Source organism: Bos indicus x Bos taurus, chromosome 21 (genome assembly GCF_003369695.1).
Source record: "Bos indicus x Bos taurus breed Angus x Brahman F1 hybrid chromosome 21, Bos_hybrid_MaternalHap_v2.0, whole genome shotgun sequence".
Classification (NCBI taxonomy): Eukaryota; Metazoa; Chordata; class Mammalia; order Artiodactyla; family Bovidae; genus Bos; species Bos indicus x Bos taurus.
Window position 1 is genome coordinate 32,314,719 of NC_040096.1, and position 12,590 is coordinate 32,327,308.

General features: G+C 39.3%; 1 protein-coding gene across 9 annotated transcripts in view; it reads right to left on the reverse strand.

The window, feature by feature from the left end:
- Positions 1-12,590, reverse strand: part of PEAK1 (pseudopodium enriched atypical kinase 1) — a 313,556-nt gene that overhangs the window by 21,079 nt on the left and 279,887 nt on the right. For all 9 annotated transcript variants that reach the window (XM_027521585.1, XM_027521588.1, XM_027521589.1 and 6 more), the window contains one exon: positions 7,222-7,967. In XM_027521585.1, the coding sequence (XP_027377386.1) occupies positions 7,222-7,967 (746 nt within the window). The remainder of the gene's footprint in view (positions 1-7,221; positions 7,968-12,590) is intronic.

The window sequence follows — 12,590 nt, forward strand, 5'->3', positions numbered from 1 at the left end:
ATGGGATCAAGGTAAGCACATTTTTAACGAGGATCCCACAGGTGATTCTGAAATAGGTTACCTGTACAGACAATGATCTTCCCAGAAAAGCAGTCCAAAGAGAGGAATTAATGAGTGCAAAGCTGGGTAGCATGAAGCAGGAGCTGTTTATAATTTGTGTTCGGAGGATGGGCCCTATGGAGATAATAAGTAAGGACACCTGTGCCTTCAAGAAGCTATCAAATAATCCATAATCTTCAATTCCTTAGTTTTTTCACTGAAAAGACATTATGACATCATTTTTTAAACAAAATAAAAACTGTCCATAATCACTACTACTCTAACACAGAAATCATTTGTATATTACCATTTTGTAGGTCAATTCTTTTTTTAAGTTATGGTTACAGTTTTTGGTCAGAGAAGGCAATGGCACCCCACTCCAGTACTCTTGCCTGGAAAATCCCATGGATGGAGGAGCCTGGTGGGCTGCAGTCCATGGGGTCGCTAAGAGTCGGATATGACTGATCGACTTCCCTTTCACTTTTCACTTTCATGCATTGGAGAAGGAAATGGCAACCCACTCCAGTGTTCTTGCCTGGAGAATCCCAGGGAAGGGGGAGCCTGGTGGGCTGCCGTCTATGGGGTCGCACAGAGTCGGACACGACTGAAGCGACTTAGCAGCAGCAGCAGCACAGTTTTTGGTATTCTGCTATTTTAATGTGACACTTAATCAATGTAAAAAATGTTTTCCATGATTTTAAATAATCTTCATAATAACACTTTTAATAGCTGAAAACATTCCATTGGGCCAACACACCATGATTTATTAAATTATTTCCTTAATATCAGGCACTTGGTTTGTTTCCAATTTTTGGCAGTACTAAAATTCTGAAGGATTGTTACACTTAGTAGCTTTCTCTCATAATTTTAAGGAAAGATGTTTATGACTTTGAAGGAATGAGAAAGAAAATATCTAAGTGCAGAGCCTATTAAAATATGCTCAGGCTAATCCCATGGACGGAGGAGCCTGGTGGGCTGCAGTCCATGAGGTCGCTAGGAATCAGACACGACTGAGTGACTTCACTTTCACTCCTCACTTTCATGCACTGGAAAAGGAAATGGCAACCCACTCTAGTGTTCTTGCCTGGAGAATCCCAGGGATGGGGGAGCCTGGTGGGCTGCCGTCTATGGGGTCGCACAGAGTCACACAGGACTGAAGCGACTTAGCAGCAGCAGCAGCAGTGCCTAATATTAATGAAGAATAATAGTGAATGACCAAAAGAATGTTGAGAAGTAATTTTCCATTATTGTTAACAACACTAATGCATTATTTTATTATATTTTATATATACTTCATAATCTACAAAAACAGTTTCACTACATAAACACATATGCCTATAACAATCTCATGAGGTAGGTAGGGCAGTGAAAATCAAGAGAGCTTATATGACTTGCTTGGGTATACACAATGACAGATAGAGAATTTGGACTCACATTAGCTGACTACTTTCCTTTATTCTATGTTGTGATGTCTTTTAGTTTAAGACCAGGGAAAATCATAAAGATAGTCACATTGAATGAAAAACAGAATAAAGCTGTGAACTGAATTATGTCTTCTCAAGACTCAAATGTTAAAGCCCCAACATCCAATGTGACATACTCTCTCCCCTACCCTCCCAACTGCGGACATAAGAACCCAGCAAGAAGCCAAGAAGAGAATCTTCCTTTCCAATCTCCCAGACTAGGAGAAAATATATCCAGTCTATGGTATTTTATTATGGTGGCCCCGAGCAGACTAAGATTTTGTTGCTGAGAAGTAGGGGACTGCTGTAAGCAGTACCCCAAAATGCAGAAAGAAGTGGCTTTGGAATTGGGTAGAAGCTTAAAGAGTTTTAAAAGCCATGATAGAAAAAGCTTAGAAACATATGAACAGACTGTTGCTAGAAATATGGACATTAAGGGTGATTCTGGTGAGGTCTCAGAAATGAGGAACATTTATTAGAAACTAGGAAAACAGGTGAGAATTCTTTAAAAATGGCAAAGAACTTGGCTAAACTCTGTTCCAGCATTTTGTTAAGGCAGAACTTGTGAGCAATGAAATTGAATATTTAGCTGAGAGACAAAGTATTAAAGGAACAACTTGCTTCCTTTTGACTGCTTATAGTGAAGTGCAGAGGGAGAAAGAGCTGAAGAAGGAATTGTTAAGCAACAAGGAACCAGAATTTGAAGATTTAGAAAACTCACAGCCAACCCACACCACAAAAAATGAGAAAACTTGTTCTAAAGAGAATACTAAGGGTGTAGCAGAACAGCCATTTGATAAGGAGACAGACTGTGACTCGTGGACTTAATCAGCCACCTCAGCAGAAGCCAGAAAGAGAGATGGGGTTACACGGGCAAAGGCGCTGTCAGTTTGGACTAAAGGGACAGAGAAAGCTGGGTGGAGTGAAGGAAGGCTAATGGGTCCTAGAGCTATTTAGCTGTGAACATGCACTGTTCTTTAAGGCGAGGGAAGAATGACCCTGAAAAGGTGTTTCAGGGATCACCACAGGGCTGCTACTCCCACCACAGGCCCAGAAGCAAGGCTGGTTCCTGCTTGGTTTTGAAGGGCCGGGCTGCCTCTCCAGTGCCTCAGGGGCGGGCTGCCCTGGCAGTCATGTGGGTGGGTCCTTACAAAGACCCAAAGGATCAGGGTGCCCAGCAGAGACACGGGTGATTCTGTCACCCCAGTGGGCCTGGAAGACAGAGTACTGAGTCCAAGAGGATTGTTCTGGAGGCTTAATATCTAATGGAATTTGTCTTGCAAGATTTTGGACTTGCTGGAACCCATCATCCCCTCCTTCCTTCTGATTTCTCCCTTTTAGAATGGGACAGTCTATCCCATGCTTGCCCACCACTGTATTCTGGGAGCATATAACTTGACTAGTTTCATAGGTTTATAGTTGGGGAGGCAATTTGCCTCAGGATTTATCAGACCTTGAGTTTTACATGTATCTGATTTCTATGATATTTAGATGAGACTTTGGACTTTAGAGTTGATGCTAGAATGAGTTACCTACAGGGCTGTTAGGATGGATTGAACATATTTTGCATGTGATAAGAACATGAATTTTTTTGGGGGGGTCAGGGGCAGAATGCTATGGACTGAATCATGAACCTTCAAATTCATATGTTGATGTGTTAACCTCCAGTGTTAACTATATTTGGAGATAGGACCTGTAAAAAGGTAATTAGGGTTAACTGAGAGTAAAAGGGTGGGGCCTTGATATGGATTAGTGTCCTTATAAGAAGAGACACAGGTGGCCCTAGTGGTAAAGAACCTGTCTACCAAAGCAGGAGACATAAGAGATGTGGGTTCGATCCCTGGTCGGGAAGATCCCTTGGAGGAGGACACAGCAGGAGAGTCCCATGGACAGAGGAGCCTGGTGGGCTACAGTCCACAGGGTCGCACAGAGTTGGACACGACTGAAGTGACTTAGCACACACAAGAAGGGACACTAAAGAGCTCCAACCCCCTGAGCCATGTGAGGAGTTTGAAAGAAGGCAGCCATCTGCAAGGCAGAAAGAGAGCCATCACTAGAAACTAAATCAGTTGGAACTTTGATCTTGGACTTTCCAGCATTCACAACTGTGAGAAAATAAATTTATGTTGTTTAAGTCATCCATTCTTAGTATTTTGTTATTGCAGTCTGAGCAAACTAAGACAACACCCAAAGTTAAGATCTTAATACTCTGTCACCACAGTGGATTTGGTATTTAAGGAGCAGTGGTATTTAAGGAGCAGTATCCTTTGACTTTCAAATTATTAAATTCCAGCACCAACTTCCTTTTGTAACATTTTAAAAGACCTTTTAGTCTCCTTAACAGACAGAGAGAACAGACTTGCGGTTGTGGGGGGTGTGTAGGGGTGGCGTGAGGGAGGGACAGACTGGGAGTTTGGGGATAGTAGATGCAAAGTATTACATATGGAATGGATGGACAACAAGGTTATACTATATAGCACAGGGAACTATATTCAACATCCTGGGATAAATCACAGCAGAAAACAATATTAAAAAATGTATATATGTGTATAACCGAGTCATCTTGCTGTATGGCAGGAATTAACACATTGTAAATCAACTATACATCAATTAAAAAAGAGAGAGAGAGTTATACCTGCCTGGTCACTCTTAAATTTCATTAGTATGGAAAGGGATAATTTTAAGAAGATAAACAGTAAAAAGTTGATGAGCCAACCACTAGTCTTTTTTGTTTATTTCTGCAAAGGTAGGGCTCACAGTACCCTAGCAGCTTATTCCTTTAAGGTTGTACTATCAATTGGGTACATCTAGAAATGCCTAGAGGGTCTTCAAATAGACATTTATATTCACCATTTAGTGTAAAACATCCTTTCCCAAACCTGCCAACAACTCTCAGTATATAACCACTTGCCACCTGTTCTTTGGAGATTGCTTTTGCATCATTACAAGCAAAGAAATCAATAGCAGGCCATTGATTTGGGAAAGAGACAAGATTGCACAGCAATAATACATAAAGTTAGTCAAGCCCTACTTCTCAGTTGTTTTGAAAGAACAGATAGTTCAATGTTCCTTTCTGAAATAGGCATTCATCCTGCACTGGCGATCCTGTAGTCATACAGGCCCGAGATAGATGAGGTCCCATAACTCCAACTAGTGTAACGGCTCTTGAACACTACACAGAATCTCAACATGCCTTTTTAGACTCAACAGTAATGTATTAACTTGAATCTAGATTCTCTCTCTGCAGTTTATCCCTCAGTTTAAGAAGTGTGGGCTGGGGCACAAGGTCACTCTGAGTACCACCAGAGAGTGAAGTGGCTTAGGTGCTGCAAATGCAGAGAGCAGTCAGCTGAAGGTCTGGTCCAAATATATGTTCTGTCTTGAAAGACGGGTAAGGCCAATAGTTTACCTTATTCATTAATTTACTAAGATACCATCTGGTCTATCTAGCCAAATTAACATGTACAAGTCATTTAGATATGTTAATTAGTTTTGAACCAGTGAATAGAATCTGGAAAAAGGGACTATGCAAAGGGTGAACCAACGTTATATTTACATAGAGATTTATGTTTTTAGAAACTCTTTCACATGCATTATCTCACTTGATCCTAATCTCAATCCCACAAAGTAGATGGGTCATCATTGTTGTAAACATCTGAAAGAGGAGGAAATTGAGGCTCAAAAGATTGTTGCTGTCTTAGCAATATAGGGAAGAAGCTAAGGGATAGTGAAAGAAGTGAATACCAATCACTAAGTATTTTGTTTTCTTGCACCCAAACAGCCCCATAAGATGGGTATGATTATTATTCTACCAGACCACCTCACCTGCCTCTTGAGAAACCTGTATGCAGGTCAGGAAGCAACAGTTAGAACTGGACATGGAACAACAGACTGGTTCCAAATAGGAAAAGGAGTACGTCAAGTCTGTATATTATCACCCTGCTTATTTAACTTCTATGCAGAGTACATCATGAGAAACGCTAGACTGGAAGAAACACAAGCTGGAATCAAGATTGCCGGGAGAAATATCAATCACCTCAGATATGCAGATGATACCACCCTTATGGCAGAAAGTGAAGAGGAACTAAAAAGCCTCTTGATGAAAGTGAAAGTGGAGAGTGAAAAAGTTGGCTTAAAGCTCAACATTCAGAAAACGAAGATCATGGCATCTGGTCCCATCACTTCATGGCAAATAGATGGGGAAACAGTGGAAACAGTGTCAGACTTTATTTTTTTGGGCTCCAAAATCACTGCAGATGGTGATTGCAGCCATGAAATTAAAAGACGCTTACTCCTTGGAAGGAAAGTTATGACCAACCTAGATAGCACATTCAAAAGCAGAGACATTACTTTGCCAACAAAGGTCTATCTACTCAAGGCTATGGTTTTTCCTGTGGTCATGTATGGATGTGAGGGTTGGACTGTGAAGAAGGCTGAGCGCCGAAGAATTGATGCTTTTGAACTATGGTGTTGGAGAAGACTCTTAAGAGTCCCTTGGACTGCAAGGAGAGCCAACCAGTCCATTCTGAAGGAGATGAGCCCTGGGATTTCTTTGGAGGGAATGATGCTGAAGCTGAAACTCCAGTACTTTGGCCACCTCATGCGAAGAGTTGACTCATTGGTAAAGATTCTGATGCTGGGAGGGATTGGGGGCAGGAGGAAAGGGGACGACAGAGGATGAGATGGCTGGATGGCATCACTGACCCAATGGAGGTGGGTCTGGGTGAACTCCGGGAGTTGGTGATGGACAGGGAGGCCTGGCATGCTGTGATTCATGGGGTCTCAAAGAGTCGGACACGACTGAGCGACTGAACTGAACTGAAAGCTGAGGAAACTGACACTCAGAGGAGTAACTTGTGACAGAGCTAAGTGGAAGAGTTAGGATTTGATCTACATCTTTGGGATTTCAAAGTCCATGCTTCAGTTATTACATTGATGAAGCCTATGGCTTACTGTTACAGTGAATGTAATCGCTCAAGAGTTCTTGATGCTAAGAGTTTTAGCCTTCTTAAATAAGTGGGCTGTCTGGAATGGGTGATACACATTTAAGAAATTGATGTGACATAACAGAAAAAGTGTAGGCTATGGGGCCAGAGAGATGTGTTTAAATCCTAGCTTTACTAATTGCTAGCTGTGTGACCCTAAGCTTTATTCTCACCTGTCAAATGGATAAATAGATCTTAACCCCATGAACTTGATGTGAAGATTAAATTATATAACACGAAAAAGTTCCTTGTACATCAACAAATATTGATTACCTTCCTCTATAAAAACATTTCTCTCAGAAGCAGAGGAGTTAGAAAGCAGAGATAGACAAGGGTCTCTTATTTGCTAGGGAATAAAGACAGAAACATAGAGAGTGAAAGGCACATAATAGACCTTATTTGTATAGGAAATCTTTGCAAACAATCCCACTCAAGTATTACCTACTTTAAGAAGAATGTTTTGGCATCAAGAGTCTGGGTTAAGGTCCTTCTAAGCTCCCACAGAATTCGGTTAACTTCTATCTTAGCATTCAGTATACTGTGTTATAAGTCTGTCTTTATAAATCTGTTTTCTCCTCTAGATAATAAGTTAAGGCCTCTTCTATTACAATATCTGGTGTAAGGCAGATACTTAATAAGTTTTTGCTGAATGGAGAAAAGGGGAAAAAATACACACCCATCTCAATAACAGTGTGTTGGAGAGGATTAGAATCAGATTTATAATATTTTCTTACCTTGACTGCATAGTTATTAAGTGGATCTTTTGCGTATGAAGCTGTATAGTAAACTGCATCACCGGCCTCACAGCATGGCTTGTCACTGGTTAGCCTGAAGTCTGACCAGCTGTCTACCCCAAAACGGAGTTGGTCTTTCTGCCCAGCCATGAAGAGGTCTTCACATTTAACAGCCAGTTTCTTCAACGCATCTGTGTGAAGGCTTCGGATTTTACCCACCACTTCTTCACGATTCTCAAGTCCTCGATAAAGTGCTTGTCTCTGTGGCTTCTGGATACTCCGGCCCTGTCTACCAGAGGGACCCCGCCGGCTGGACAGGGACTCTGTGCTGTTGGAAAACCTATCTTTAATACTGAGAGTGGTTAGGCTGGAGATGCTGTTTGCTGCTGAGGGCACACGTCTCTCCTTGTACAAAGGTCTCTCCAAGGAGTCGTAAGACTCAGCGTCCAGTCCCTTGAGTTCATAGCTGACCGAGGAGCCAGCACTGCTGGCATCCCAGCTCGGGTCGATATCGTAGGTGGGATTAGCCATGACACAAAGGGTAGTTTCCAGGGACTTCTGGAGGTCTTTGGAGAGTGGCTCTGTATTGGCTCTTATGATCATTTTCTTTGGCAGTGGGGGTGGTGTTGGTTGCAAAGCGTTGGGTGCTTCTTGGTCTGTTTTCCCGCCAAAGGCGATGACATCATCCAAAGCTCCCTTAGGCTGCCGTGGATGCTTGGGAGGTATCATGGCTGCTCTAGATTGTCCTGGATTGTTTTAGAATAAAGAAAGAAGAAAAAAAGAATAATTAAATAAAATGTTTGTTCTGGTTACATAATTGAAACTTAAACAGAAATAAATGTAGTAGCCATAAGAATTTAAGAAGTTAACACCTTAATTGAAGAACGGTAAAAGAAAACAAAGAACAATTAGCTAAATTTAAAGGTAGAATTCAAGACCTAATGGGAGCAACAAATGTGAACAATGTCTCAGTATTTCCTTGCCATAGGAACAGGGCGATGGGTTTTGCTTTCAAGAAGGAATCCTGATTCTCCACTTCTGGCCCCAAGAGTGCTGTATTCACTACACTAGAGTACTAAGTACACTCAAATAACTGTACTGTGACAGAAGAGAGAGGATAACATTTGCAGGTTAAAAAGAAATACTTGGGAGCATTACTAAAAACAATCGGGATTAGCAAATGAGACTGCTAGATTGGTGCTCAGAAGATACTATTCTATTAACTTTGTTCCAAAGTTACATTGTATTATACTGTATACAACACTTGTCATTCTCCATCCAAAACAAACAAACACAATTTCATAAACCATGCTATTTCATTTCCCTACAGAGATGGCTTCTGGCACCACTTAAACTGGTCTATGTATAAAGACCTCTGAGATTGTGGTAAGGGAAACCATGTGTATGAGCAGGCAACTGCTGTTTCAAACATCACCCACAAACTCTTACATGATTCTGTTTTATTTGGGGGGGAATATAAACTGAGATTTGAGAGATGCTACATTTGAACTTCTCTGACAACAAGCTTCAGTTACAGAAACAATCACCTTTGTTTCCTTTCCAGAATTTATGCTTAGAAGATAAAACATGTATGGATGAATCAGTGATACCTTCAGGCCTTATAATGGGGATGGGGCATTATTTTTTTTAAAGACTTAGAAATATACCATGAAGTTTTAATAAAAGTTATTAGAATTAGTAATGTTATTAAAGTGAAATAGTCACTCAATATTTCAGAGTTAAAACATAATGCTCTATTATGGGTGGAATTACATCCTTTCCCCCAAAATATACTTATGGTACTTCTAAATATGACCTTATTCAAAAATAGTCTTTGTAGAGGTAATCAAGTTAAGGTAATCAAGCATCCAATGACTTCTTAATGAAGTCATTAAGGTAGGCCTCAATCCAATACGGCTGGTGTCCTTATAAGAAGGGGGAATGTCATATGAAGACACAGGGAGAATACCATGCCGTCACAGAGGCATTGCTTGGAGTAATGCAGTTGCATGCCAAGGATGCTAAGGATTCATGGCCACCACCAGATGCTAAGAAGAAATAAGGGAGGATTCTACCCAGAATCTCGGAGGGAATATGGTCTTGGTAACACCTTAATTTCTGCTCCAAGTTGCCAGAACTACAGGAGAATAAATTTCTCTCGTTTTAAGCCCCCAGTTTGTGGTACTTTATTATAGCAGGCCTAGGAATCTATGTTCTTACTACTGATCAGACTGAACGGAAGGCACTGGAAGGTCTTGAGGATGATAATGAATAAGGATGGTGGTTTGTTTTTATTAAAAATCATGTCCTTGTAGCAATGCCAAGGGGAAGCACCAATATAAACTGTGATTATAATAACACTAAACTCCATTTCCCATGCACGCAATCCACTTCAAGAACACTTAAAGAGTTTATATAAACTATGACAATATATAAGCAAACCTAAGAACCCTCTTTCCCCACAAATGGCATGTAGCAATATTCTTTTACAAAGAACTGAGCTACATTACATATAAATAAAAAAATATGTATATATAGACAGCATAAGACAGAGAGAGAGAAGGAATATGAGAATGCTAAGCTCTAAGAGGGCCAGGACATTTGTTTTACTCATTGTTGTACCCTTTATGTTAAGAAACAGGGCCTAATTATAATAGATGCTTAATAAATATTTCTTGAGTGACTAAAGGAATAAATATTTAGGGCTAAAAGAGAAAAACAGGCAAAACTGTATAGGTACCTATATCAAGTGAAGATATTGAATTAGAAATTTATGAAATTCCCACCAAGAAAAGTCTAAGACCATATCGGCTTCACTGATGAATTCTACCAAATGTTTAAAGAAGTATTAAAACCAATCTTCCATTAACTTTTCCAGTAAATAGAAGTGGAAGGAATACTTACCAACTTGAAATCTACGATAGGCCAATATTACCTATATAACAAAATAAGAGAAAGAAACCAATACACTAATATCCCTTATTACTAGACACAGAAATCCTCACAAAATACTAGCAAACTGAATCAAGCAATATATAAAAAGGATAACACACCACAACAATTTGGATTTATCCCAGAAATGCAAGGTTGGTTTAATATCTAAAAACCAATCCATGTCATATATAATGTAAATAAAACAAAGAGAGGAGGAAAAAACCTTACATGGTCAGATCAATGGAAGAAGAAAAAGAATTTCATAACATCCAATATTTATCAAGATAAAAATACTGAACAAGCTGGAAAAAGAAGGGCTCATCCTCGTTCTGATACAGGGTGCCTATGAAAAACCAAGAGCTAAATCATACTTAATGGTAAAAGCCTAGGTTTTCCCCGACTAAGATCAGAAACAAAACAAAGATCCCCATTCTTGTTTTTTCTATCCTACATTGTACTGGAGAACCTAGACAGGGAAATTATGGGAAAAAAAAAAAAAAAAAAAAGAAAGAAATAAAAACATCCAGATTGGAAAAGAAATAAAACTATCTCTATTCACAGATGACATAATCTTGTACACAGGAAAGCCTAAAGAGTCCACAAAAAAATGAGAACTAATATACCAGTTCAGCAAGATTGCAGGACTTATGATCAATATAAAAACTCAACTGTATTTCCATATACTAGCAATGAATAATCCCAAAGTTAAATGAAGAAAACAACTGCATTTATAATATCATCAAAAATATTTAGAAAAATATTTAGCAAAGTAAGTGTAAGACTTGTACACTAAAATTACTTGGGCACTAAAAACTTTGATGAAAGACATTAATGATCTATATAAATAAAAAGAAATTTTATGTTCATGGATCAGACTTTATATGTTAATATGGAAATATTCCTCAAATTTTTCCTCTGAAAATTTAATGTCACTCATATCAAAACCCCAGCTAGCTTTCTGGCAGAAATTGACAGAATGATCCTAAAATTCATATGGAATCACAACAGATCTAGAGGAGGCCCTCTCCCCACTCAAATCTTAAAAAACAGAACAAAGAACCTACATTTCCCAACTTCAAAATGTACTTCACAACTACAACAACCAAAAACTATGGGGCCAGCATAAGAATAGACATACAGATGGATGGAATAGAAGTGAGAGTCCAGAAATAAACTCCTACATTTACAGTTAACTGATTTTCAACAAGGATGCCAAGACAATTCAATAGGGAAAGAGAGGCTTTTCAACAAATGGTGCTGGGACAACTTGGTATCCACATGCAAAAGAATGGAGTTGAACCCCTACATTATAGTATATACAAAATTAACTCAAAATATATGAAAGATCTAAATGTTAAAAACTAAATCTATCAAACTCCTAGAAGAAAACATAGGAGTAAAGTTTTTCGACCATGGCAATTATTTCTTAAATAAAATACCTAAAGCACAAGTAACCAAAAATCAATAAATTGGAACTCATAAAAATGAAAAACTTTTGTGCTTCAAAGGTCAATTTTAAAAAAGTGAAAACATGCTCAACATCACTCATTATCAGAGAAATGCAAATCAAAACCACTATGAGGTACCATTTCACACCAGTCAGAATGGCTGCGATCCAAAAGTCTACAAGCAATAAATGCTGGAGAGGGTGTGCAGAAAAGGGAACCCTCTTACACTGTTGGTGGGAATGCAAACTAGTACAGCCACTATGGAGAACAGTGTGGAGATTCCTTAAAAAACTGGAAATAGAACTGCCTTATGACCCAGCAATCCCACTGCTGGACATACACACCGAGGAAACCAGAATTGAAAGAGACACGTGTACCCCAATGTTCATCGCAGCACTGTTTATAATGGCCAGGACATGGAAGCAACCTAGATGTCCATCAGTAGATGAATGGATAAGAAAGCTGTGGTACATATACTCAATGGAGTATTACTCGGCCATTAAAAAGAATACATTTGAATCAGTTCTAATGAGGTGGATGAAACTGGAGCCTATTATACAGAGTGAAGTAAGCCAGAAAGAAAAACACCAATACAGTATACTAACGCATATATATGGAATTTAGAAAGATGGTAACAATAACCCTGTATACGAGACAGCAAAAGGGACACTGATGTATAGAACAGTCTTTTGGACTCTGTGGGAGAGGGAGAGGGTGGGATGATTTGGAAGAATGGCATTGAAATATGTATAATATTATATATGAAACGAGCTGCCAGTCCAGGTTCGATGCATGATACTGGATGCTTGGGGCTGGTGCACTGGGACAACCCAGAGGGATGGTATGGGGAGGAGGGAGGAGTGTTCAGGATGGGGAACACATGTATATCTGTGGCAGATTCATTTTGATATATGGCAAAACCAATACAATATTGTAAAATTTAATAAAATAAAATTAAAAAAAAAAAGTGAAAACATAACCCTTAGA